Raw genomic sequence first — 27,582 nt, 5'->3', positions numbered from 1 at the left:
TTTCTTCTCTGAAAGCCCTGGTCCATTAACATTTAAAATAGTCCTGAGCCCATATTTACATTTTGATATCATTCATGCTTTATTTCCTTTGCACCCTGTCTATTCTGTTCCCCCCAGTTTTTCTCCCAGGCAGAATCTATCCTATCTGACGTTGCAAAGCCGTTAACATTGATTCTGGTGAATGGTCTACTTTGATTTTTGCTACAGGGAGATTTTAGCACAAATTCACATATATTGTTTTCTCAACAAATAGAAAAATATGTTCCACATTCATCGTGCTGGGTATGTCGAGCCTGCTTTTTTGTAACTCACTGTCTCATCTCTTTCATTTGCTTTCTCTGTCACTGTCGATCTCTTCCTAATACTTCATCCTTTGTGCAGACTCCTTCCTTGGAGCCAAATTTGGCAGTGGAGTTTGCCTAACTAATGGGTACCATATGCTCTGCAATTACATTCCCCAACAACGTTCAGATTTGTTAGCAAATATTGGAGAAGGCAAGTTGAGAAACCAGGGTCCAAAGACAGTCAGGAATTGGCACATTCTGACAGGTGAACCTGCCTTGATGACCCCTGGGAATGAGTTCTGGTTTGGGCTGGTATTGGATTATGTAGAATAGGAATTTGTTTCTCAAAGTATCAGTCAGTTGGTAGATTGTTCTTGAAATGGCTAAGTACTTCTCTTATGCCTTCCCAATGCCATACTGTACTAACCCCTATAGGTTAATTTTTAATACATGACTACTAGCTGTTTATCCCCTCCCAGACTGGAGTGGGGTTGTGATGCTGCTCACTGTTGTATCCCCAGCTCCCAGTAGAGAGGAATGTGAACATAATAGCTATTCAGTAAATATGTGGCTGAGGAACAAATGAGACAATCTCTAGAATACATTCAATGCCAATCATTATACACATTACATACATACAACGTAGGTGGCTTTTCTCCGTTCTCTAGCTCCTTCCTTTCCTCCAGGCTAGACCAGCCTTAACTCTGGGAGTCTGGCCTCCCTAAAAGAGTTCAAACTTAGGATTCTGAATATGATTTAAATGATGGCCCTGAGACCACAGCACCAATTTTTAAGAGGTTTTTTGTTGTTGTCATTGTCTTTCTTCTTTTGCCTTGCAATAAATTTTCATTGATTTCTCTGTGGGGGTGAGTATGGGGCAGGATGAATCAAAACTTCTAAAGGCTGTCTTGATAAGCTAAATGCAAGGAAAAAGAACACTGTTTCGCTATGCAGATATCAGGAAAGGGTAACTAGCTTGGTTGCAGGTGGCTGAGGACAGACACATTCTAGCTTTCCAGGGGCCTACCTGAAGGCTGCCTATTTCTTTAGCAACCTGCATGCTGGAGGTTTCTGCAGGAGTTTGTGGGCCCTCTGGCCATGGTGTGACCCTGGAGGGACTGATTCCCAGGCACCACATCTAATGACAGCAGCTCTTCCTCCCCCCACCCCGCACCCCCCGCCATCCATTGCTGTCTTGGGCTGGTACCCACTGACAGTATCCTTGGAGGTGCAGGGCTCTATTCACACTCGAAGCTGGAAAGGCAATGGAAGGCCATTCCCATGCCTCCTATCAGTCCACAACTTTGCCTTCAGGGAGAGCTACAGCAACCTGATGGAAACTCAGAGACTCCACTCCCCCACCCCACCCCCACAGATGTGTGGGTGCTACAGAGACACAAGGCACGCTCGCCATTTTAGAACACAAATACATAAATTTTTAATCTGCGAAAAATACAAAATGAAACCATGTACAAGTTATGTACAAACCCTTTTTACAAGACAAGAGAGTTATCACTGGTTGTTACAGATGACAGAGTTGAGTAGATCATTTCAGAGCACCAGCATTTAGTCTCTTTTCCAATCCGGTTAGGTCATAGAAGTTCATCATTACCATCATCATCATTATCATCACCACCACCACCATAATGCCAACAATCAAACGTCTGAAAGACAGATGAATAAGCCATGCTCTTTTTCCTTAATGAACCCGTAGGCTGACCTCTATATAAGCATACTTTTTTTTTTCCTTTGTCCCCTGAAGAAACATTGAGTGCAGGTTTTGGTGTTAAGTGGGGGAAGGTTTCTTTTTAGCATGTGGGTGGTGGGATGTGGGCCATAAGTTTTAGGCAGGATGTGACTGTGTCACCTGGGAATGGAACATTTTTAATTAGGATTTCCAGGCAGACCTTGGTTTATGTTTGAAATGTTGCAGTTCTGGTCAAATGTGTCTCAGGCTGTGCTCAGCGGAAGGAAGGGAGGGGAGCAGGCTGCTCTGGGGCAGGGGGCTTTGGTTTAGTGTGGAAGTGGGGCTCCGTCAACCTTGTTGGCAGGGCTCCCCTACCTGCTGGCTGCCTTTCTCACACTGACCCTCAGTCCCATGTGACGGACGCTCTAGTTTGCTCTGGCGGGCGTATGACGGTGCCGTGTGGACATTTCCATCTAAGATTCTGAACAGCGGGCCCAGGAAAGCTTCCTAAGGCAGGCACACTGGAGCACTTTGGTGTCACTTTTGTCCCTGTTCTGCTGAATAGCAAGGTGGAGGAGAAGAAACACAGAAGTCCTCGAGGGGAAAAACAGACCAAAGGAAAGCTTTTTAAATTTGAAATCTACCTAGAAATTAAGATTGATTTTCACCAAAGCCAAAACCCCTCTATCCTCATGCTGCCTGTCCAGAAAAGCCACTAAAGCAAAGGGATTGTTGCATTTGTTTTAGGAATGCTGAAACCAAAGCCGCCAGTGCGTGGAGATGAGGAACAATGGAATGACATGAACAGGGAGGCAAAAGAAAAAGCACACCTCAAGATCCCTCTCTTCTGATCCTTCTCCAGGAAGAGTTCCAGTGACCTAGAAGTCTTATCCAACCTCCATTGCCTACGGCATCCAAAGTAACACAGAGCGACCAACTGACTGCCCACCCAGAGCCAGGCCTCATGACAAGCTCTGGAGATAAAACAAACAAGCAAAGTCCCTGCCCTCTTCAAGTGAGTCCTTTTACTTCTGAGTCACCATCTCCAACACCTTCATTTCCAACCTCATGCATGACCTGCTCTCTCTTTCTTAAAGTTTCCATCTCTGGTTTCCCGTTTTTCTGATTCTGGAGTACCCTAGGTCTCCTTTTCCAGGAGTACCTACTTATTCTGCTCTTTTTAGCCCTTAAAAAAATATGGTTGTAGCTCCCATGCTTTTCTGCCTTCAAAAAATCTTCCACACCTACCTTTCCTCCTTTGGAGAACCCAGCCATACACCCCACTGTGTACATACCTCTGTGGTTCTGACGTCCAAATCCACAGGACCTTCCGTAGCCCTCGTCTCAGCTCCACTTTCCCCATGCCTTTTGCCTGAAAAGCCTGCCTTTATAGATCGTGCTCAGCTTCTTCCACTTTGAACTAATTAACACAACAGTTCTCAGTTGCGTGCATTCTTGCCTATTCCTCCACAGGTTTCCTCTATTGAGGTCCCAATTAAGCGTTCCTTTCACAAAGAACCTTTTCCAGAACTACAGCCAATGACCCCAACAGCCAGCCCTCAAAGCAGCCTCCACACCAGCCCCTACCCTGCCATTTGACCTTCTACAAGTAGTAGGATCTATAGCATTTATTTGAGGAAGGTAGGACTTCATGTGCTGAGTTGTGGACTTGGAGTTTGCACCCTTGAGAACTCCATGCTGCTGAGAGAATGTTCAACTCTCTGCATATCTGCTCTCGATGACTTCCAGGAAGAACTGACTTCGCAAAATATACAACCTAAAAAATGCACAGATATTGGTGTTTGTACTTTGTTTAAAACATTTAGTGGCTTTCCATGAGTTTCCAGAGCAAGCCTCAACCTCTTAGCTTGGCCCTTAAGACAATTTACTTTCCAGCCTCTTCTCTGAAGTCTCATCTTACTTTCCCTCTGCTTCCCATAGTAAATGGATGGATTCTGCACTGGAATTCCATGTCCAATTTGAATGATGTGTCTAGTCGTCTATAAGTAAGGTGACTCACGTCACAATTGGTTTGATTTTTTTCTCTCTTTCTACCTCCCTTCCTTTTTTTCTAAACTGAGATTCTCTTTGACAAAGAAAAATGGTAGATGAAAATTAGACTTATGAATGTAAGTAGCAAAGAAATAGTTGTACTAATGAAAGGAAAAAAAATCAAATAAACAGAGGACGGGAAATGAAGTGAGAAGTAAGACTGGTACCTTCCTAGTGCCCAGACCCACATGCAGAAATAAAAATGAGGAAAACTGCAGAAATCTGGGGGTTGTGAGCCTCTAACTACATATTGGAGATTGGAGATATGGGTTAGAAATGAAGGGATTGATGGAAATTGAGCCTTGAGCCAATAAAAAAGGCAGGCCAGGATGAGATTGAGAAGAAAACCCTAGGGACACACAGAAAAATCAGATCAACATGATTCAGGTGAGTGTGAATTTTGAAATTTGCGTTTTGAACCTAAGGAGACTCCCAAATGTAAAGCAGAGGAATGAACATAACTGCTATGTGACCAGAGCAGAAAAGCCACTACCCTCAGGAGGACTGCTTGGGTGGTGCAGCAAGAAGGACCATTATTCTAGTGCAGGACAAGACTGTCTCCAGAGGCTTGGCTTGTTCCCATGCTCCCCCCCTTTTAACTCATAACACATCCTCTCAGATCTGAAAGGGAGCTTAGAGTCATCTAGATGAGTCACTTTCATTTACAAATGAGGTCACTGAGACTCAGAGAGTTAAAAGAACCTTTTTGAAGTGGATAGCTAGTTATTTGCAGATGTAGCTTGTGAACCCTTGTATTAAACCATAAGTAGGCAACTTGGACTCTTCGCTTTTCAACATGAAAATATCCCCAATGTTCTTATGCCTTCTCACTTTCTCCCTTTCTAATCCTAACCAAACAGTTCGAATTCCCTGTTTATTTAAAGTCCTCAATTAAATTTTATACAAAGTACATTATAAGATGCCCCAAGCTTTGGAAGGAAAGAGCTTCTGGGAGTTCTCCAACATGCCTTAGTCACAACCAGTTTTATTGAAGGTGTTTTATGTTGGTTCAAGGGGCTATTTTAAAATATAAAATTGCTCAGATGAAAGCAAAAGTTTTCTAAATGAGAAAGATGATGATGGTGACGATGCTTTTATCAGCAGGTGCTTTCTGCTTTTAAAATAGCCTGTTGGTGAGTTTGATTCCCAAAGCACCTGAGTTACTAATTTGAGAAAATAGCTTCTCTGGAATCCTAAACTGGGGTGGGACGTCAGAGCCTTATAACATGGACTATACCAATGATGGCCATCGTTGGTCTGTGCTGAACGTAGCCAGGAAGATAGGTCTGTCAGAGCGTGGTGAGGTGAGGATTCCCTCAGGGCCAGAGGGCTCAACAAATAGAAACAAATCAGGAAGCTCTGGCATTCCTTCAAGCCCTTCAGTGATCTTACGATCTCCTTTCTGTTTCCATTTCACTTTCCGTCTACTGGGTACCAGTTTTTGCCAAAGGAGCCACCAGCCAGTCGTTTTGTATACTCCCTTTAAAAAATGCCTTATTTCATTTTCTGGCCCCAAACAATTCATTATTACAAAGGCAAAACAGCACAACCTTGCTCTACCTTAGAAGAAAATGGATTCCGGCCAACTGGTTTTTGGAGGGCAGCCCTTGCTCCAGGAAACTATCTTAGCCATTTTGGTTTAAAAAAAAAAAAAGCTTAGATTCAAATCTCTAGCCATAAAGGGCATGGAGTTTGTACTTCTGTTTCCAATGTGCATTGGTTTGGAGAGATGGGGAAGAGAGGGCAGCAGGCATGGGACACCGTGGCCTAACTTCCTCTAATGGAAGAGCATTTAGGTGGTGGCCACCAGTGGCTGCCAGAGGAGACCAAATAGTTAAGACAAATTCAGAAATGGTTATCAAGTTATCAGGAACCCATTAGGGTTCATGAAGGAAAGAAGAGCATGGATTGATGTACTAAGAATGTACTAAGGTGAACCCAATACAAAATTGTTATGTAGAAGAAGGCCTAGCTTTCCAGAAAGTTGTCAACTCTCAGCAAGGGTTTCGCCCCACAAATCCATCTTACTTCTGTTGGAAACCAAGAAATGTTTATAAGCCTGAAGAGAATGCTGACGTCATTTTAGTCTGCTGAGAAGACTAGTGATTGATTATAAGTAATTTTTAAACAATCCAGTTGTACATACATTATATTCACGATACTTTTATAGAACTAATTCTACAAAAATGTGACGACAGGGTAACCATAGTCTGACAAGTCACTTTAGGACGACGCCTACAAGGTGGAAACACAACTACATTGGCTCTGCAGGGACAGGACAGTGGTGGAAGCTCATTTTGCCTACGTTGGTAATTGGAGTACTTAGTGGACCTATGTTTTCATGATGATTTCATTGCTTGGCTCTGATCTGATTTGCTGTAACATACTACGTACCACGGGGTCATGGCCTAATGGAATAGATAGCATGGGACTTTGGGCGATATTCTGGTTAGTTTGGTTTCTTCAAGTGTCCACAGTTTACATTTTTAAGAAAATAAAAATCACTATCACATCCATGCTGCTCCAGAGATCCTGATGTTTCTATCAAAGATTGATCATTTTGAAGTTGAAAATCATTTGGAATGGAACAATTGCTGGGACACCATTTCACTGAGCATGCAAGCAAAAGCAGAGCTCGGAGACATCGGAATTGTGTCTGATGGTTAGAAAAATCTTTTTGACCACAGTTTGAAGTGGCTGATACATTAGATTTCATTGCTGGTAATTTTCAAAGGCTTTTTCTAACAGTCTATATTAAGTGCATTCATTGCTGTCCTTTTGTTGTTATTATTTTTTAGGTTGCTGTAACAAGTTTGTGTGTTTTGTCCCAGCAACTAAAGGAAAGCCTGCAAAATTTATATCTGGGCAAAAGTCATCTCCTTGATCATGGAACTTTTCTGGCTTTTACACAAAAACTCGAATAGCATGAATGTGTTATCATATCCTATCGTTAAGTAAAACTATTCATTGGTGTTTACAAACTTTCAGGCTAAAAGCCCTGGACTTGGGGAATGGGGAGAGAGTCCACCAGACCTTTCCAAAGTTGCAATTACTGCTTGGTTGGTTTGGAGATATGAAACGAGAAGCATAACAGCATGTAGGAAGGAGTCCCCACCATTAGAACAACAAACAGAGAAATGTCTTCTGTGCATCTGGTCCTCAACTTCCATGTCCCAGGCATGCTCACAACCCTCCTGGTATTGTTAGTTGGCAGGGTAAACCCGATCTGGCATTTGTAGAAAAGCTGCAAGAAGGTCTTCCCTTTAAATATATGAACAAAAGGTGAGAAATACAGGATGAAAACTAAAACTACAAAAATATGACTTTCGAAAATAAGTAACTTTCCATTTATTAAGAGCTGGTATCAGTACAGCCAAAATGCATACCCATCTAGGAAATTCACCTGCCCTCTTTTGTCTTCTTTTTAAAATTTACTAAAATACATGTTTACATTATTGGACCATTTTAAAGTTGTCTTAATAATCCATTTCCCTTAATTATAATTAACTGTGGTGGTGACCATCATTCTCCTCAAAGAAAAAGAGAGAAAGAAGAGAAGTATGCATAAGGAGTCTGGCCACATTCCTTTTGAGTTTGCATTGTTAGATATAGGGAATATATATATGACAATGGAAAAAAAAGAAAAAATATATTTTCCTTCTAATAAATAAAAATAATTTAAAATGCTAGAGGCTATACATGACTATTTTAGTATGTTCATATATAAATGAAATCATTTTCTTTTCCAAAATACATGGAAGCAATATTCAAGGCAAAGAGAAAGATCTGTCTACTTTATTTTTCTTGCAATTCTTGCTTATCCTAACGTTTCCACCAGTGATTCAGCATGTAAGAGGAAGAAAAGTCACGTCACCATTTATGAAGTTTGTCAGGCTTTAAAAAAATAGTTCTGGTCTCCTGGGAGTCAACATTCATCTTCAACTTCTCTGATTGGTGGAATCAAGCTGCTTGTGGATTTATATTGGTTGATCTGGTTAGCCATGTGGGTACTCATGGGCTTGATTTGAATGTTTCTGGGATATGCATTATCCGGTTCATCTGTAAACCATTTCTTTTCTGCTAAAGGGCAAAACGGATAGAGAACAAGAAGGAGAAATGAGAAGTTTAATTAGTCCTAGGGCAAAGACTTTGGAAAGTTCATTGAAAAATGCAAAAAAGGTAATTGAGAGAAGCTGACAGTGAGTAATTGGTAAGAGAGACAGTGCAGTGTAGGGAGAACCCAGGAACCTGAAACATACCTCAGCTGCCCGTAGCAAGTGATGAACCAATGGGCTATTGGGACTTGGAGGCACCAGGGGTGGACTTCAGAGAATAAAGAGGGGTTGGAAGACTAACTCTGGCAGTGTTCCCTGGGGTTCATTTCTTGGCCTAAAAAGCTTTAGTGGCGAGGAGATGGTGAATATAACAAATATTAGGTATGGGCATTGCACCTAAAGAAAGATTTGTGCATCCATTGATTTGAGTGGAAACTGAGGGACATTGTCCCTTCCACAGACTGAGTGATCTAGAATCTTATGCAGGACCTCCTTCTTTGCTTGTACAAGCATACTTAAAGGTATATCTCAATCATACCACTCTTTTGTTTCTTCTGCAGCCAGTTTTGGGGATCTTAAAGTAAGCCCACAGATTTTTGCTGGTCAATGAGGGTGAAAAATCAGAATAGCAACCAATGTTTTCAGAGGCTTTTGAGATGGCTTTAATTTCAAGAAAGAAAACTCTATGTTGCTATAAAGTTATGAAAAGAATTCCTAGTGGCACTATCTTAACCGACTATAATCACCCAAGCTGTCAACAAGGGAGCTTGACGAAGTCTTGGCATTTCATTTCCACCCTAAATCCAGAGATGGCTGAAAGAGAATGCTGAGTCAGGGCATTCAGAGGCTGGGGTGAGGATGAAAATGGCCTAGCATCCTCCTGGCAGTTCAGTGCTATTTCATAAGACTCAGCCCTCATCCCCGCCTCTTTCTACAATTGGAATTTTCTGGGAAATCAGCCATGTGTACAGATACAAAGGGACTGGGGCAAATAGTGCATTCTAACTTGAGAATCATATGCCTCATTTTAGTAGCTTAGGGAAAGTAAAGAAAAAGGGAAAAAGCTTTCAAGCACACCCACTGCTATAGAGACAATGGCCTCTCCGGCCTTCTTTTCTGCCTATCAGAGCAATTCATAACTGCCTTGTCAGTGGTCCTGGATGAATACGTTAACAAAATTGCTCACCTGGCTTGATCATGATAGAGGACCGTGTGTGTGTGTGTGTGTGTGTGTGTGTGTCTCCCTGCATGGCTAATGATTTATAGATCTGGTATGTATGGTCAGCTCACAACCACTCTGCTTGTCTCTCTTTGGACCATGCTTCCTCTTGCTGTGTCCAGTGCCCTGAGCCCCCATTGTAGACACCGAGCTGGAGGCAGGACGAGCCTTGGTGAAAGCTCACTCACTAACCTTTGTTCAGCAGCTTGGTTTACACACCCCAGGAAACTTCCTGCCTCTTGGATCATTCTCCATCCCTCTCTCTCCTTCCTGCACTGGCTCTCTCACCTATTATAATTAAGTTCCCTTTGATTTGAACAGATTGGACGATACGAATTCATAATGCTACATCCTCACAGTGAAGCTAACTGATTAAGTGCTTTAAATTATTCCCCCTGACAGAATGATAAAGTTACAATCTGTTCTGAGATGATCTACAGCTTGCCAGACTCCTACAGCTTCTTTCTACATTCATTTATCTTTTTGTCAAGCAGAGCTTTTTTTTTTTTTTCCTAAGCTTCAATTCCATAGATCTTTTAAAGTCATCAGCACATCTGAATTATTAATGAGGCTGTAGAGGCAAGGTTCCTGATGGGCTGGTTAAAAAAGGTTGTATAGAAATCCGGGACTGTGTACACATCAAAATAATTTCAGCTCCATTTAAAAAAGCATTTAGTTCAAGTGTGACACAGATGAACCATTATACATTTGCGGAAACCAATTTTTTTGTGATCTACGATTAAACTAACCTTTCAGAGAGGAGTAAAGTATGATGGTTATCATGTTTTAAAAGCATTGCCAGGCCGCTGAAACAATTTCAAACTATGACTTTTTCCAATGGTGTATGTATAAAGATGATTTTCAGAAGAGCTGAACCCAGTGTCTGTGCTGTTTGCCTGAGCTGCCCTTGATTTTGGCCACGCCCTTCTGTGGACAGATTTTGCAAAGGGATTTAGTGCTAGGTTGGACATGCCAGGTTGGAAGGGAGAGTGAACTCTACTGATGGAAATGAGTAGGCCTTCTGGGTGAAAGACCTAAGACAGCTGCAATTTGCTGAAATTTTTACAACTGCTGCAGAGAATAATTGTTCAGAATTTAGTCTTTACAGTTCAATTCAAAGTTGGCATCTTGACCTTTCACGGCAGAGAGAATATCCATTTCCTCCTGCTGTCTGTAAGAAAGAGAGCATTATTTCCCCATTTAAGCTTCTTTCTCTCTTTCCTTTTACATTTCTTGCCATAAATATAATCTAAGCAGAGTTCTCCCTGTGTTTTGGCCATTCAGCTTCAACACAAAAAGGAGTTGCGTTAAAGTGTACCCTGGTGACAAGCTGAGGTTTTCGTTATGCCTGAGAAACAGGCTTTTTAATTCGGGTGCCTTGTAAGATGTAAACAGCTGTTTTGTTGGAGACTTGGTTAGATATGATGTTGAAGAAATGGAAATAGATGAATGCTCTGAGCATTTCACTAAAATGTCTGGGGGCAAAGGTGTTTCTCCCAAAGGGCTTGAGAGGAACCACACTTTAACGATTGCCAGTCATTCTGCTCCAATGGAGAGACCTTTGCTATGAAAATGACACTTTGGTTTATCGAATTGTGCCTTCCAAAGGAGCCGCACCACTGGGTGCCTACAATATTGGCCTCAAGGAAGAGTACTCAGGGAAGGAATTCACGTGAGTGCTGAAGTGGTCCAGGGTCGATCCATATCCCTGAGCTGGTCTCCTCTCTCCCTGCCTCATCCCACGAGCCAAAAAGACTTCTGGGGGCTTTATTTTCATCCCTAGGATGAGAAGGGCAATGGATCTGGTTTTGAGGGCCTCCTCCCTGCCAAAGGAAAAGAAATCCATTTGTTAATAAGCTTCTTGAAGATGTGATGCATGATGTCATCACTGTGCATAGACTGTGGCACGTGCCTGAAGTCAGGGAAGGAGTGGCATTTAACAGTCTGTGGCAAGTGATCTGGTAGAACAAGATCAAACCCAGAAAATAACTGCAGAGATGTGACACTGCCATTGGGAGGTGTCACCTATCAAGGCCAGCCATGCCATGAGCCATCCACCGCAACCAAGGAGATGGCATAGAGCAGTAGGTTAAGGTCAAGGGGAGATCTGGTTCTCTCACGTACTAGTTGTGTGGCTCCGGGTTGTTACATAATGTATCTTAACTTCAGTTTCTCATCTGTAAAATGGGGCTAATGGACCTTCCTAATGGTGTTGTTTGGATGAAAGGGGCTAGTGTCCATGAAGCACTTATCCACATACATGGTAAGTCAATGTGAACTGTTAAGACTACCAGTATTATTAGTAATATTACGGGGCATTATAGCATAAAGTTCATGGACTTTAGATTTAAATACCTCTCTGGCACTTCCTGGCTGGGTGACTTTGAACAAACCTGTCCCTTGGATTCTGTATCTTTCACATGGAAATACTAATAGCATCTACATCTGAGGTTATCTCGAGAATTGAATGAGTTAATATACATAAAGTGCTTGGAAGAGTGTCTAGCCCAGGGTAAGCACTTGGCGTTTGTTAGTTTTTAGTATAAGGTCAGCATGGATATGAGTACTCTCCGCGCTAAAGGACGGCATAAGGATAGGTGATGCCTTTTGGTGTGATTGCAGATAAACTAGGGTGGAGAACTGAGGTGTATAAACTTGGGTGCTGGCCAGAAGAAAGGGGATTTGGGCAGCAGAGATGATGGAGAAGGGTTCGGTTGGGTAGCCTTCCTTGGGAAGGTGAGGAGAGGCAGGAGTGACACCCTTCAGTGGTCCTTGTGTCTGAAATATTGGCTTTCAACTTGACAGGGGCCCTACCCCACCTGCAAGCCATCTCTGTCTTCCATTACTACTCTCATCACTGACATTCAAGGGTCTAGAATAAAGGTTAGGACTTCGTCCAGCCATGAGGAATCCCACAGGAGTAGGCTACGGCAGGGAAGGGCTTGAGACTTGGGCTGACATAACTGCCTGGGGACCCAGAAGCAGAGCAACAGGCTGCACTGTGACAACAGAGTCTCTTTGCTGGCTCTGTGGGTTGTCAGTGCTGTGGGATTTGGCCTTTTCACTTAACTACTCTCCAGAGAAGAGAGCATGAAAGGGGAGATGATGATACAGCAAAGGTACTTGGAATAATTGGGCCTTTTCTCGCTGTACCACAAGCTGAAGTTCAGAGAGAAAGGGCTTGAAAGGGAAAGATTCCATTTGGATAGAGATAACAGTTGAGAACCGTTTAAGAGCTAACAAGGAGCCCAAGCCTTCAAAGGTAACGCTGTGTGGTTTCACATCTCACGCTTCGGAGAGCTAGTCTGGCCTTCCCCCCGCCCCCTGCCTAGCAGACCCCAAGGTGCCAGAGGACCCCACTCACACATACTGCTGCCTTTCCTCTCCATGGGCAAAGTATGGTTACTTCACAGAAATGAAAACTGCACCAGAACCAGAGCAGTTTTTACTTATGAAAACTGTCTCGCTCCTTTGCAACTGTCCAGTATGACTCTCTTTGCCCCTTCGAACTGTAAGGCTGATGCTGCCATTCCCTAGGCAGAACAACTGCTCCCTCCTGGCCCTCTTCTGTGGCTTGATCCAGCTGACACCCCAAGGGTGGACTTTTCACTCCTCCCTTTCAGGCGGTAGGGGATGATCCCTCTCACCTCCCTATGTGATGGATGTACAATCTCCTGGTGGGAGATAGTCTACCAAGTTAGTGACAGGTGCCCACAGCTACTTCATCACCTTATGACAAAGCAGGGGTGGGCTGAAAGAAGCTGATTGAGACATTGATTTTTTACCCTGTCTTGATTTCCGCAGGCCCTGAAGTTTCTGCACTCTCTTCTTTCTCCTTCAGGAGCCTGTTGCTATAGGAACCTGGCAGGTTGATTTAATTGTCTCTATTGGGATGCAGACACCTTTCGGCTTTTCCCATGCTGAAGAGCCAGTTAAAAGGTTCCTCTGGTCATCTGGGATCCTGAGGATGCTGGCGGGGGGCAGAGTCAGTCTCTCCACTCACTGAACTTACGGGGGTGTTCCCCTTTCTCAGAAGCTGTGTATTCAGCTTGAGAAAGTGCCAACAACATGACAGTATTGTGAACCATCTACAGGCATTCCTTGAAATTGGCTAAGATAGGCCAAGGAGGTGAAGATAACTTGTCAAATGATTAAAGGTATAAGAATTTTTAAGGTCAATTCATTTAAAAAATATTTATTGAGCACCTATTGAGAGTAAGGTTCTGGGTCATAACCTGTAATATTCATAATAGAATTTGAAACCTCTCCCAATAATGGTAGAAATCTAACTATAAGGGTCCAAGTTTCTCTTTATCCGTTTGAACTGGCTTCAGGGAGGACCCTGGGTAGCAGGTATTAGGGATGTTGATTTCATGATCACCTGAGTGTTGAGGCTGAGAGGGTTTCACTGTGCCTCCTGGTCTATCCACTTACTTAAGGTTCACCCCTTTCAAAGCCTAAAACAAACTGAACTGAACGGCTTACGAACTGCTTCTCTTTTAGAATGGCGCAGATAATTGAGTTTCTAGCTATTGTTCTCTTTAAGTGCACATCCTTTCTCTTCAAAAACTCTTTCGCTTTCCACCCTGACCTACTTGTTTATTTTTGGGGTGGAAAGGGGGAAGAGGAGAGACGTCATATGAAAACCTTGTAAGCCTGCTTCCTAAGAGAACCTGAAAGAAGGATGAGAAGTTTGGGGTCACATGAAAACCCATGGAAGAGATTCTTCATTCAACTGAGGAAAAAACAATATAGTAGTTTGGGCTCATAAAAAATAGAAGTAATAATGATACCTTTTTCATCACTGAATATATCATTAGCCAAGTACAATCAACTCTCAACTGTACGCCTGAAGTCCAGGGAAAATCCCAAAATTTCATCACAAGTCACAGTCTGTTCCCACTCCATTCCCGTCACAAGGTCCTCTCATCAGAGCTGCTAACAGATTGTATAAAAAACATATTTTGGATTTACTTCTCTCTATCTGCCCAGTCTCTGGTTGGGATTTCACAAGTGTCTGAAAGGCAGGTGGGAGAAGAGATCCAGGTAATATAGAGACTGAATCATCAAGCCCCAGATGACTGGGTGTGGGCTATCGAGTTGATATATCCAGCTGAACAGCTTTAATTTGGGGGTCACACTGATCCAACTGCAAGGAGACCAATGCTCTTTACCATTAATAACCCTCCTGGTTTAAATTGAAAGGAGGGTGAACTATTGACCAAGAAGCAAGTTTGCCAAGTGGAAAAGCTGCAAACGTTTTCCAGAAAAGCTTATCACCTGGCATCATCACTTGATTTAGTCGGTCTTGCCAAGATAAACACAGAAATGTGGACAGACTGATGGGGGACTGGGTTGGAGTGGTGATAATGGGGGGAAGTGGAGGAAGCTGGGTTTCTTGATGGGAAAATGCTTTTGGACTTGGAGCAAGGTACCAAGGTGGGCAGGGAGGCCACGTGCAGATTGAAAGGCAAGCCAGATGGAGAGAAGTTTCCCCCAGATCACCCAACCCCAAACCCAGGAACACCAAAACAAACTCTAAGGGGTCTAGCGGTAGCAGCAGGACAGCCTCATTGCACTGAGCAATTTAGAAAGTGGAGGAAGGTGGAGAAGGAGGAAGGGAAGAGGTGGGGAGATGGGGAGGAAAAAAAAAAGCAAAATAAATAAATAAAACCACAAACAGAACAATAGAAATAAAAATAAACAAACCAATAACAGAATAAAATTTGTAACTCCTTTTTTTTTTTTAATTTCACAAAAGTTTTCACAAGGACAACGTTATAGAAGAAAACCCCCAGCAGTGGCTAGGTCATGCAGAACCAGTAATTGTCATACCTTGGCCCATTCTATTCATCCTTGTTGCACTTTAGAGAGAGAAGTAAGCTATGTGAGTTTTACAATGCTTTTAAACTGTCATATTTCCTGTTGAGCACTTTAACTGGCACATTCTTATAGTTATAAATGTTCTGAGGGTATAACTTTATAACCTCCTTTGCAAAGAACGCATGAAGAGCTCTTCATGATCCAAAACTAGGGGATATGTGTGTGTGTGTGTGTGTGTGTGTATATATATACACACACACATATATCTGTATATATGTGTATATATATAGTTATATATAAAAAGATAGTTATACGTAATATATAAATCAATATATATAGGGACAAAAATAATTTGAAAAAAGTCTTCCACTCATAGGGCTTTTTAATATACATGTATACAATGATTCCCCACCCCAATACCGATTGCAACACTGCACTGCTCTGTCTTGGGTGTGGGGACGGATGTTCTGATGGAGCCTCACCATTTTGTCAGTAAAAGTGCTTGTCAATTCACACAGCAAGCAAATCTCCAAAACTATCATGCTTGGGGGGACAGGGAATCCAAAATCTAAACCCAAAACATTCACCATAAAAACACCTTTTTAGAGATGGTTACAGCTGTGACATTTTTCTCCTCCCCTCCACCCTATGTTGTTTGATGGAATTTGTTTTCAAGTAAACATTTCAAATAGGTATATAGCAGCCCAGGGCTAGTCCATCCATACAAGAATTTGGTCATGGTGGAGTTGGCCGATTTTTAAGAACTACTGTACTGCCTAAAGCATGATTTGCATGCATAGAATATCTGACAACTGTATATTGAAAAAAGGGTTATTTTTCTACCTTTTCCCTCATGCTTACTAACTTTAAAAAAAGAAAGAAAGAAAATGAAAGAAAAAATAATTATACCAAAATGTGTCTGGCTCACTGTTGCACTCTTTTTCTACTCTCCCATCTGGTAATGACAAGGGGGTCATTCTCTATTACTGTCATTCACCTGCCTAAGTGGATTGGCTACGTTAAAGAAATTGATGATGAGGAATTTTTCCCACCAGCTTTCTGCTTTGGGACAGCCAGCATCATGCAGCTGTGCCAACAGCTGAAGGTAGTAGCTGGCTTTTGTCTTTGTTGAGTCAACTGTGGCTTGATCCTCCTACATTCTGATTTATTTAGCGTGTCGGCTCCTAGAAAAACATGATCTGCCGCTGGGTTTATCTTCCTCTCTCTACCGTGGCCCCAGCCCTTGCTCCTCGCTAGCATTGGGGCCCTAACTAATCAAACAAAGGGGAGTAAAAAGGTCCCCTGAGAATGCGTGGAAAAATACTTGCTCTTTCCTGAGCATTATTTATTCTGTACATAAGGTAAGTAATTCACCTTTTAAAAGATGTAAAAGTCCCAGGAAGGCAGTTTTTAATGACTTACATCTGATATTTATGATACATATGGCTTTTCATCCCAAATGTCAAAAGTGAGAGGAAAAAACAGCTATTCATATGGCAGCATAAGGAGACAGAATAACAATTTAATATGCAATCAAACCTCTTTTCACTTAAATAAAATGACTAGCATTTGATACTTCCACGAAGGGAACTATTCTTTCCTCCACAGTAAGGGAAGAAATGTTCATATGAACTCCCAAAGGAAGCTAGCTCTGGGACAAAAGGCCTTGGTGAGTAACTAAAAAAATCTCCAATGTTCTAACAAGCAGGTGCTTCATCACCTACACAAATGGCAAAAGCCTTTCAAATGCTTCGCGATATTTCGGCCCAGAGAGTGGAAAAAACCAATATGTTTTGGTTGCTTGTTTCAAATAAACGTGTGTATATATTATTGTGTGTATATATAAAAAAAAGAAAAACAAGAGAAAGAAAGAAAAACAACAACAACAAAAAGAAAACCCAAAGCACCCTGATAATCCTTAAACATCAGAATAAACTTTTCTTCTACATTAACTAAACTTGCTTTGCATAACGGATGTGGATCACAAGCGCTCCCTTCTTATCTGTGAACTCATTCCTGCAGTGAGCTATTTATGTCTGGAGCATGCCTTAGGGTTATTTTTCCCCTAGAATCATAAATAACTTTTGGTCCGTCTGCTTATTTGCTGTTGTGCTCAAGGGTTTTATGGTGGTGGAATAAAAACGACAACCACATGCACGCTATCATACATATGCAAATATGTGTAAAGAAAAGGGGGGGACTACAGGGGAAAATGGGAAAAGTTACTGTTGGAAACACCCACTGGGAAAATGAGTGGCAGATACAGTTTCACACACGGAGGCAGTGGATACACATATCAGAGCCGCTCTTCCTGCACGTACTTCTGTTTGTCTCGGGACTCCCGGGACTTGGGCCGGTTCTGTCGGTTTGCTGTGGATGGGATGGAGTGAACGGAGGAGCTCTTCTTGCTGGAGGACTGGGACGAGTGGGAGGAATGGGAGAGGCTGGCCCGGGACTGGCCGGCGTTGTGGTCAAACTGCATTAAGCAGAAGATCAGGTCCGTCGGCACGAGCTCAAACTCGTACGGGGGGTTGGTGATGACATACCTGGACGCGGAGAGCAAAGAGGTCATAGAATGAGGATAACTCGGTGGAGGTTTCACCTCTGAACCAAACCAGGTCTACCCGAGGATCTGGGAGATGGACTTCCAGCTGGTCCAAGGCCTTAAACAGTATCTTCCAAGTGGAACAAACTCTTCCTCTGTTTAGCTCAACAGAGGAAGTCAGCCATGAGCCCTGGCAGAGATGCTGAATTAGCTCCAGTCATGGGAGAACCAAACGGTACTTCCTGTGGTCTACGTACCCCTTTCAATACAATATCAAGTTCCCTTCTGATCCTGAGTGGCCTGAGGGCATGCAGGAGGTTTCCAGGATTGCACTGCATCTCTCATTCTAGAATGTTCTCACAATCTCAGACATATGTCACAGGATCTTTGTTTACCATGATCTAGCAAAATCTTAATCCTCCCTCCCTCTTTATCGTTTAAAAATCAACCTTGGTAGAGGATTTCACTTAATGGAAGAATATAAAACACTTCCCTGCCTATGTGTCCCTCAGGCTTTAGCTGTTCTCCTCAATTTGATCATGTTTTTCCCTGGTTAACACTAGACATAACTAAAAATCACTTTGTTTCATTTCTAGCAGGGGATTTCAAAATTGTGGTCCTCAGGCCAGACATATCAGCATCATCTGGGAACTTCCTAAAAATGCAAATTCTTTTTTTCTTTTATTGAAGTATAGTTGACTTACAATGTTGTGTTAGTTTCAGGTGTACAGCAAAGTGATTCAGCTCTCTCTCTCTCTCTCTCTCCCTATATATATATATATATATACATATATATGTTCTTTTTCAGATTCTTTTCCATTACAGGTTATTACAAGGTACTGAATATACTTCCCTGTGCTATACAGTAGGTCCTTGCTGTTAAAATGCAAATTCTTAAGCAACCCCACCCAAGACCTACTGAGTCAGACACTCTGAGCGTGGGGTCCAGCAATTTGTGTTTTAACAAGCTTTACAGATGATTCTCATGTTCACCTAACTTTGAGAACCCACTGGTGTACAGCAATTATGCTCAACTCCAGCTCAACTGTAATCTCTGGGCATTAAAACTACATATTTTCATTCCATACCAGTTAAGTCAGAGTCATCAGACTACTTTTTAAAAGTACCTGCAGTGATTCTACTATGCAAGCAGGTCTGAGAGACACTCATCTCTATGGCATTGTTTCCTGGGGTATATTACATGAACACACTGATTTTGGCAATTCTAGGATGTACTTTTAATTTTAGGCTGCTATGTATGTACTTTAATGTTTATTAGAAAAATATAGCTAGCATTTATGAAATGTTATTTTTTTCTGCTTCAGGTAATAATATATAGTTTTCTTTAAAATACATATATAAAAGTAAGTCAATTGAAAAATACATTAAGTAAAAAGATAGGTATCTATGAAAAAGAACATATATATACACACACACACACACACACACACACATTACTGAATCACTTTGCTGTACACCTGAAGTTAACACAACATTGCAAATCAACTATACTTCAATAAAAAAATTATATATATAGGTGTCTAAGACACGGCAAAGGAACCATTTACCTTAAACAGTAGCAATATGAAATATTTCTATATTAGGTACCAACAGAATTATCCCAGTAGCAGGAGTTTGGAGGACATGCTTGCCTTCAGACTTCTGTAATTAGGTGATGGATGGAACTATCCCATAAAACTTGAATTTTTCCCACAATGTCTTTATATCTGCTATTAGTCACTAAAGAAAAAAGCTTCCCACAACCAACAAACTCAGTGACGGATTTAATGTGGGCAGAGTAATTTGCACGTTGAGAGTGTGTATGTAGACCTTTGCCCTCGTTGCGGGGGACAGGAGAGGGCATTTATGTCTCTGCCTTGCGGGTGGGAGTGGAAACATACTCACCTCTTCGTGCATTGGCTGGGGGTGCTGAGGTGAGCATCTCTCAGCCGATAAATTCCAAAACAAAGCATATTATATGTTTTCAGAGCTTTGCAGAACAGATCACCATAACAACCACCATCCTGGGAGTCAACAAAAGAACAGAGAGAAAAAGCATTTTTATTTGCCTGAAAGGAGAGGTCCCGGGGAGAAAAGGGCTTTTTAATGAAAGCTCATTTCAGTGTCTCCTGAGTCGGAGGGTCTGTACCAAGGAACCGTAGCTGAAGAAGTTAGTGTGGTTTACAGCTTACACCTCAATACCGGTGATTTTTGGGGATCAGATAATAATGGGTTTTCCTCTGGTTCTCTCTAGTTTTCCATCTGCAGCGATGAGAGCTCCAAGGAGATGGGGCCTCTCCTTATTTTAAGTGATGGTATAAGCTTGAAGGTCTCAGATGTCTGTTCAGCTGAGGAGAAGAAACCAGCTCTGCAAAATGGTGATGATGTTTAGCCCCAGCTCAGCTGTAATCACTGTGATCTGACCGTGTTGTCAAAACTGCTCGAGTGATAATGAAAATCACTGCCAGGAGAAAAGACCCTACCAGGTACTATGGTGACAGACTCTTTCAGAGAAGGACTGTGTGAAAAGCACAATTTACAGACCTCAGAGATGGCAAGGGTGGAAGGGAATGTGTTTCCCCAGGAGCTGGAGGTCTGCAGGCTGAATAACTGGGATTCACAGTTCTAATCAGTTCACAGTCACCTTCCAAGGGTCTGGGGCCTGATGCGGAATGTGAAAGCAAACTCATTCACTCAGAAATGCTGGCTTCATGCAGCCAGTTGGCTTCAGGTAGATATTATTATAGGAAGGGCACCAAAGGCTGACTTCACTGGGAATAAAGTGACTGCATCTGTCCTTCCTGTTACCGAAATTTTCAGATGGGCATCACATTAGAGAACACAAAAGGAGCCAGATCTTATCATTATTTAAAGTCTTTTTTCTTTTAAAGTGTATCATTGAGTAAGTGATGATGAAAAGAGCCACTAGCTATGGAGGTGGCCTTTTAAAAAAGCCCAGTCTAGCACAGATCCCTGCCCATAACCAAACTAAAATATAGTGCAAGCTGGCATCAGGGTTTCAGAAGAAATGGAGAAAGTGACCCTTTCCTTGGCTCCTTTTCTACTATTTGGACTTTCTGGGTGGCACTATTTTTTGTACAATGGGTTTACTGGCTCCCAAGACTGGTGGCTCCAGCCCTTGAATGCATCCATGGCGTTGGGCTGGGAATAAGGGTCAAGACTGCATACTTGTGCCAGAGTGCTTGAGCCAGGCTGGTGCGTGGAACCCAAAGGGAGGCATGGGTCCCTCTGCAGCAGCAGGGGCATGGGGGAGGGTGACTGGGCCCAGCCTCAGAATTAATAGCCCACGAGGAGTTTTAAAAACCACTGATGGTTGTACTCAGCCCCCAGGATTCTGGGCATGACCCCAGCGCTGGTGGTTTTCAGAACACCGTAGCTTATTATGTGCACATAGACCCGCTGGCCAAACCAACAGCATCTCATGTGGATTCTTTAATGTCTCTAATTCCAGACCGAGGTCACCTAATTCTGAGGCTGGACCCATTCACTCTCCCCCATGCCCCCGCTGCTGCAGAGGTGACTGATGTCTCCCTCTGGGTTGCACACACCAGCCTGGTTTAGGCACTCTGGCAGGCCTATTAATGTGCAGTTGGGCTTAAGTAGCCCTGAGTCATGCTAAGACCTGTAGAAAAGGCTCCCAGCCTTGGCTGCATTTGGAACCCGCCCCCCCCCACCCCATGCCTCCCATCTGTGGCAGAAGGTACCTGAGGGGAGTCAGTAAGCCCACAGGCTCTGAAGCCAGGATCCCTAGTGCAAATTCCTTATAGGACCAGTCCTCAGTCTCTCTGAGCCCCTTTCCTTAAAGCGTCTGATAAGGGAACCTACGTCAAAGGGTCACCATGGGGACTAAAATGAATGAATACATGTAAAGCCCAGTGCCTGCTTCACAGTAAGCCATAAGCATCACCTCTTACAGTTCTTTTCCTGTAGAAAGTAGCAAAGGCAGAGGCCTAGCTTGTCAACTGTCTGACACATTTGGATCCCTTCATTCCCAAACAGCCAGCTCAGGTGCCCTCTGCCCCCTGAACTCACCCCCAGGTCCGCAAAGGGCCCGTCCAGCAGTGCTAACTGGGCCACGCGGCAGCGGTCCCTATTGGCCAGCGTCTGGGGGGTGCTGTAGCCCCCGCGCAGCGCATTCTCCTCGGCAATCAGAGCCTCCAGCTCCGGCGTGGCTCCTCCGGTCACCAGGGTCCGTATCAGGGTGAGGATGTTGTCATTGAAGTATGTCTGGGAAGAGAACGGGGGCGGGGGTTCCTTTAAGCAAACATCCTAAAGTCATGACAACCGACATTCAAATTACAACTTTCCTTGATATCTCCTGTTTAAAGTTCTGGCCTGTCTCTTCAAATAATTTTATGTGGGAAGTGAAAAGACAGCAGCCTCCAATTATTCAATTCTTTTCTCTCCTACTTGGTTCTGCCACGAGAGCCTGACTTTTAAAAACTGATTCAGGGGATTTTCATTTAAGGGCTAACGTCCAAATGGTTGGTGTTTATCATAATCCGTGCTAATTGGGATGTAAATATGGCTTCCTCTCCTGCTTGCTCAGGGACCTTGGGTGTGTGTAAGAAAATGCAGCCCGACCCAGGCAGGACGGCCTCTGAGCTCCTGTAACCCACGTGCCAGGAAGCTGCCTCTTCCAACAATGGCAGAACTTCTCTCTCGGTTGGAACGAGATGCCAAGAGCATCATGAAGGCCACACGTTCAACAATTTTATCACATGCTTTGATAACAGGCTAAACCAGAAGTCTCTGTCAATTAAATATGCCAGATCAATTTATGACAAGGTGGATCCCCTGGTGTTTTTGCTTTTACGTAACCTCAGTGGTCTGAGGTGAATATAGCTTATTAAAGAAGTTTCCCTCTACACGTGTACATTTGTCTCACATCTGAAACATAACAGGTCTGTCAGGAACAAGACAATGGGAGCTTTAAAAATTTAATAGGATGTCAAATAAAAGAGCTCAAAAAGACATTTGTCACACAGCCTAATTTGAGAAAAATGTCAGTTAAGGGTCTGTTTTCCATTTTCCAGTGTAAGAAGAAATCAAACAGGCTAAATAATATCAAGCCGAAGTTTGCCTGTGGCTTTTGAGGATGGATGGACCTTTGGGAGCAGGTTAGGCAAGACAGCTGCATTTTAACTTCAGCAGTTTTTTGGACAGTTCACCTGGCAAAAATCTAGTGGGGTAAGGATGAGTTCTCTCCTGCTTGGCCATCACTAGGCCTAGGTCTTAGGGGAGGTTGCCTAATCATTCTGGGCTTTGATTTTCTCATCCGTAAAATAAGCACTGTCATTAAGATCAAGTTTATATGCAAAGAATTCCATGAGGACTTCTGAGTTAAGATGATAGCTGCTAGCCAGGCCGGAATCACTATCCTCACTGAACTACTCACAAAAATACCCAAAGTGATACAAAATTTCAATAGCAAAGGAAACTAGGAGTGTGAGTCAGAACCAGTCAGACCCTAAGGAGAATGTATCATCTACCAGAGCTCAGATATGCCCTGGGGCAGAGAAGCAGAAGAAGAACAAGTAAGGGAGGAAATGTTGCTGGCGCGGTTAAGGGGTGAGAGGCAGGCTGGAGGTTTAACGCTGACCTCACCACTTAGTAGCTGCGTGACTTTGGAAAGTTATTTCTCATTTTTGTGCCTCAGTGTCATGATCTGTAAAATATAATAGAGTGGTTATAAGGACTATATAGCCAATATGTGCGAGGCACTTAGAAAAGTGCTTCGTGCACAGGAAGCACTGAGAAATACTTTCTGGCCTGATATCAGAGACTCAGGCCTTTGTTGAGGAGAGGTCAACCCATTCCCAATCTTCCCTTTTAAAAAATCTTTTCTGGCTTTTTTGGGTGGGTTGGTGGTGGCAGGGAGAGGGGGGTGGTGCAAACCAAGGCCATTCATTTTACCCTTGAATCTGCACTTCTCAGGCTGCCTCCATGACAAGACCCCATTTAGACTGAGCAAAGGCCCAGTGAGGGTCAAGGGGGACTGCATCCTGGACTGTGACAGCCTCCACAGGACTGGCCACCACAGGTGAACTCTGGTGGAGGCTGGTTCAGGGCACATGTAAAAACATTTCCCAAAGTCTTTGGAGGTAAATCCCCTTCCCTATAGTCCAACAGCCCATCATCAGAAGCAGAAGACCACCCCCCGACCCCAGATCTGCAGCACATTAAATGAAGGAGTGCTGGACACAGAACTGTGACAAAGGCCTTTGTGCTATAATTACCCTTCTAGATCAACACCCAGGGAGGAGTCCACTGGCATGAAATGTGGACGGCAGAACATTCACGACCTCGTACACTGAAAAACAGACCTCTCCTTGCTCCGATGTACAGAGAGAAAGAAAGAGCCAATATAAATATTTTTAAAAAGGGAGCAACAGCATTTAAGATATAAAGGAAAAGCATTCTTTTGATTGGTTAAATAGTTACTGGAAGACGTAAAAAAAATTTAGGAAGCATTTGTTTTAGAATCAAAATCAATTTAAAAAAAATATAGAGTATCTATAACAAGTAAAAGATCAGATGTTAAGAAAGCTGCCTTCATACAACTTATTCAATTATTTTTAAATGTAAGATATTGAAATTAAAATGAACGTAATAAAAAATGGTTAAAAAGAATCCAATGTTTTTTCATGACAAACACACTCAACAAACTAGTAGTGAAAGGGAATTTCCTCAACCTGATAAAGGGCGTATATTAAAAACCCACAGCTAACATCAGACTTATTGGTGAAAGGCTGGATGCTTTCTTTTTAGATCAGGAATAAGACCAGGAAGCCAACTCTCACTGCTTCTATTCAACATAGCACTAGAGGTCTTAGCCAGGGCTAGAAAGAAATAAAGTTATCCATATCAAAAAGGAAGATGTAAAACTATCTCTATCCACAGAAGACATGATCCTGTAAATAGAAAATCCTAAAGAATACACTAAAATGATATTATAGGTAATAAATGAGTTCAGCAAGTTTGCAGGATACAAAAAACAATACACAAAAATCATTTGTGTATCTATGTACTTGCAATGAACAATATAAGAATGAAATTAAGACAATTAAATTAAAACAATTCTCATTATAATAGTTTCACAAAGAATAGAATACTTAGGAATAAATTTAGGAGGTTCAAGATTGGTACACTGGAAACTACAAAATATTGTTGAAATAAATTAAAGAAAATCTAAATAAATGGAAAGACATCTCAACTTCATGGACTGGAAGACTTAGCATTCTTAAGATGGCAATACTCCCCCAAACAATCTACAGATTCAATGCAATGGCTATAAAAACCCCAAAGACCATTTTTATTAAAATGGAAAAACTGATTTTAAAATTCATGTGAAATTGCAAGCACCCCCCAAATAACCAAACCATCCTGAAAAGGAAAAACAAAGTTGGAGGACTCACACTTCCTGATTTTAAAATATACCACAAAGCTACTATAATCAAGAGAGTATGTTATTGCCATAAGGATAGACATGGACTACTGGAATCAAATTGAGAGTCTAGAAATAAACTCATACACTGTGTATCAATTGATTTTCAACAAAGGTGCCAAGACCATTCTACAGAGAAAGAATATAGTCTCTTAAACAAATGTTGCTACCACAACTGGGTATCCACATTTAGAAGAATAAATTTGGACCCCTACCTCACACCATATGCAAAAATTAATTCAAAATGGATCAAAGACCTAAATATAAAAGGTTAAACTATAAAACACTTAGAAGAAAACATAAAGGTAAATCATTATGAACTTTGATTTGAAAACTGATTCTTAAATATGACACCCAAAGCATAGGCAACAAAAGAAAAAATATATGTAAATTAAACTTCATCAAAATTGAGAATTGTTGTGCACAAAGTACACTATCCAGAAAGTGAAAAGAAACCCTACAGAGTGAGAGAAAATATTTGCAAACCATATATCCCATAAGGGTCTAGTATCCAAATATATATTAAAAAATCTTGCAACACAAGAACATAAAGAAAAGTGACTCAAATTTAAAAATGGACAAAATGCTTGAATAAACATTTCTCTTGAAAAGACATACAAATGTTAAACAAACAAATGAAAAGATGCTTAACATCACTAGTCATCAGGGAAATGCAAATCAAAGCCTCAATAAGATACCTCTTCACACCCACTAGGATGGCTAAAATAAAAAAGAAAGATCATAACAAGAGTTGGTGAGGATGTGGAGAAATTAGAACCCTAACACAATGCTGGTGGGAATATAAAATGATGCAGCCACTTAGGGAAACAGTTTGGCAGTTCCTCATATGGTTAAACAAGTTACCATATAACCCAGTAATTCTGCTCCTATGTATAGACCCAAGAGAAATGAAAAAATATGTCCATATGAAAACCTGTACATGGATTTTTATAGCAGCATTATTCATAATAGCTAAAATGTAGAAATAATCCAAATGTCCATCACCTAATGAATGCACAAACAAAATGTGTTATATCCATGCATGATCATTAGGCCATGAAAAGGTATGGAGTACTAATACATGCTCCAACATGGATGAACCTTCCAAACATTATGCTAAGTAAAAGAAGCCAGTCACAAAAGACTACATATTATATGATTCCACTTATCTAAAATGTCCAGAAGAGGCAAATCTATAAAGATAGTCAGTAGACTAATGTTGCTTAGGGCTGGGGGGAAGGAGACAGAGGGGTAGTGGGGATAGCTAAAGGATATGGAGTTTCTTTTTGAGCCAATGAAAATGTTCTAAAATCTACTGTGGTGATGGCTGTACGTATCTGCGATTATAGTAGAAAACACTGACTTGTACACTTTAAACGGGTGAATTGCATGATGTTCACAATAGCTCAATAAAGGTGTTTTTAAAAAAGAGTTAAAAGGTAACTAAACTTGTAATGGCCAGATTTTTATCTGTTAAGAAGCAGTAATTAAAAATACTGTATTGTACACTGAAAAATGTGTTAAATGGGTAGATCTCATATTAAGTGTTCCTATCACAATAAAAAAAGCAATAAGCTGTAGAACTGAAAATCACACATACACACACAAAAAAATGTGGAATTAAAACTAAGAAAATCACCTGAACAACTACATAGAGAAATGTGTAGAGATTTCCTTCCTTCCTTCCCCTTTCTTTCTTTCTTTCTTTTTTTAATGAGAATGCTGGTTGAGGAAAGACAACAGAGGTCAAATTGATAAATAGCAAGTGTTCACAAATGAAAGTTGTAAACAAAATTCAAACAGGTAAAAATGAGCAAGCAAGCAAGGAAACAAATGAATACAACCTGTCCTGAGCTGAGGAATGAACTGAGGATGAGGATGAAGATGGTTCACCGAGTGAATGCAGCCAACACCTAGACCTGTACTAGATGAACATTTGAATTTAAAATAGTAAAGGAAAAAAGTGACCTAACACAATGCTGTTAGGAAAAAAAAATGTACAAGATCAGGTTAGCCAGAGACTTACCTAGGAAAGAGCTATATCAACTGAGTTTTGAAAGGACACATTTATTCCAAGAGTTCTACACATAGCTAAACTGCTGATCATCTGTGAAATCAATAGAAATATTTTTTCTCTAGGTACCTAAGCATTTATGGATTTACTTCATTTAAAAAATACTCAGAAACAAAATCATCTTCCTTCGAGATCTTTTTAAACTTTTAAAAATTAAAAAATGAGCAAATTTTGTTTAAAAATACTGGTGAAGGGGCTTCCCTGGTGGCGCAGTGGTTGAGAGTCTGCCTGCTGATTCAGGGGACACGGGTTCGTGCCCTGGTCCGGGAAGATCCCACATGCTGCGGAGCAACTGGGCCCGTGAGCCATGGCCGCTGAGACTGCGCGTCCAGAGCCTGTGCATCCGAAGCCTGTGCTCCGCAACGGGAGAGGCCA

The 27,582-nt window shown here is 41.9% G+C and overlaps 1 protein-coding gene across 6 annotated transcripts in view; it reads right to left on the bottom strand.

The window, feature by feature from the left end:
• Positions 1 to 7,385: 7,385 nt before the first annotated feature.
• Positions 7,386 to 27,582, bottom strand: part of KCNMA1 (potassium calcium-activated channel subfamily M alpha 1) — a 757,357-nt gene continuing 737,160 nt past the window's right edge. For 3 of the 6 annotated variants that reach the window (XM_081250586.1, XM_081250582.1, XM_081250587.1), the window contains 3 exons: positions 21,719 to 21,913; positions 19,571 to 19,689; positions 15,018 to 17,666 (listed from right to left, as the gene is read on the bottom strand). In XM_081250586.1, coding sequence (XP_081106712.1) covers positions 17,417 to 17,666; positions 19,571 to 19,689; positions 21,719 to 21,913 — 564 coding nt within the window. In that variant the 3' untranslated portion in view covers positions 15,018 to 17,416. Of the gene's footprint in view, positions 8,104 to 15,017; positions 17,667 to 19,570; positions 19,690 to 21,718; positions 21,914 to 27,582 lie in introns of those variants that run through there. The other 3 variants (XM_081250585.1, XM_081250584.1, XM_081250583.1) reach the window with 2 other exon arrangements.

Source organism: Mesoplodon bidens, assembly GCF_964165515.1.
Source record: "Mesoplodon bidens genome assembly, chromosome: 1".
In the NCBI taxonomy this organism is placed as follows: domain Eukaryota; kingdom Metazoa; phylum Chordata; class Mammalia; order Artiodactyla; family Ziphiidae; genus Mesoplodon; species Mesoplodon bidens.
This window is presented reverse-complemented; position numbering and strand designations above follow the sequence as displayed.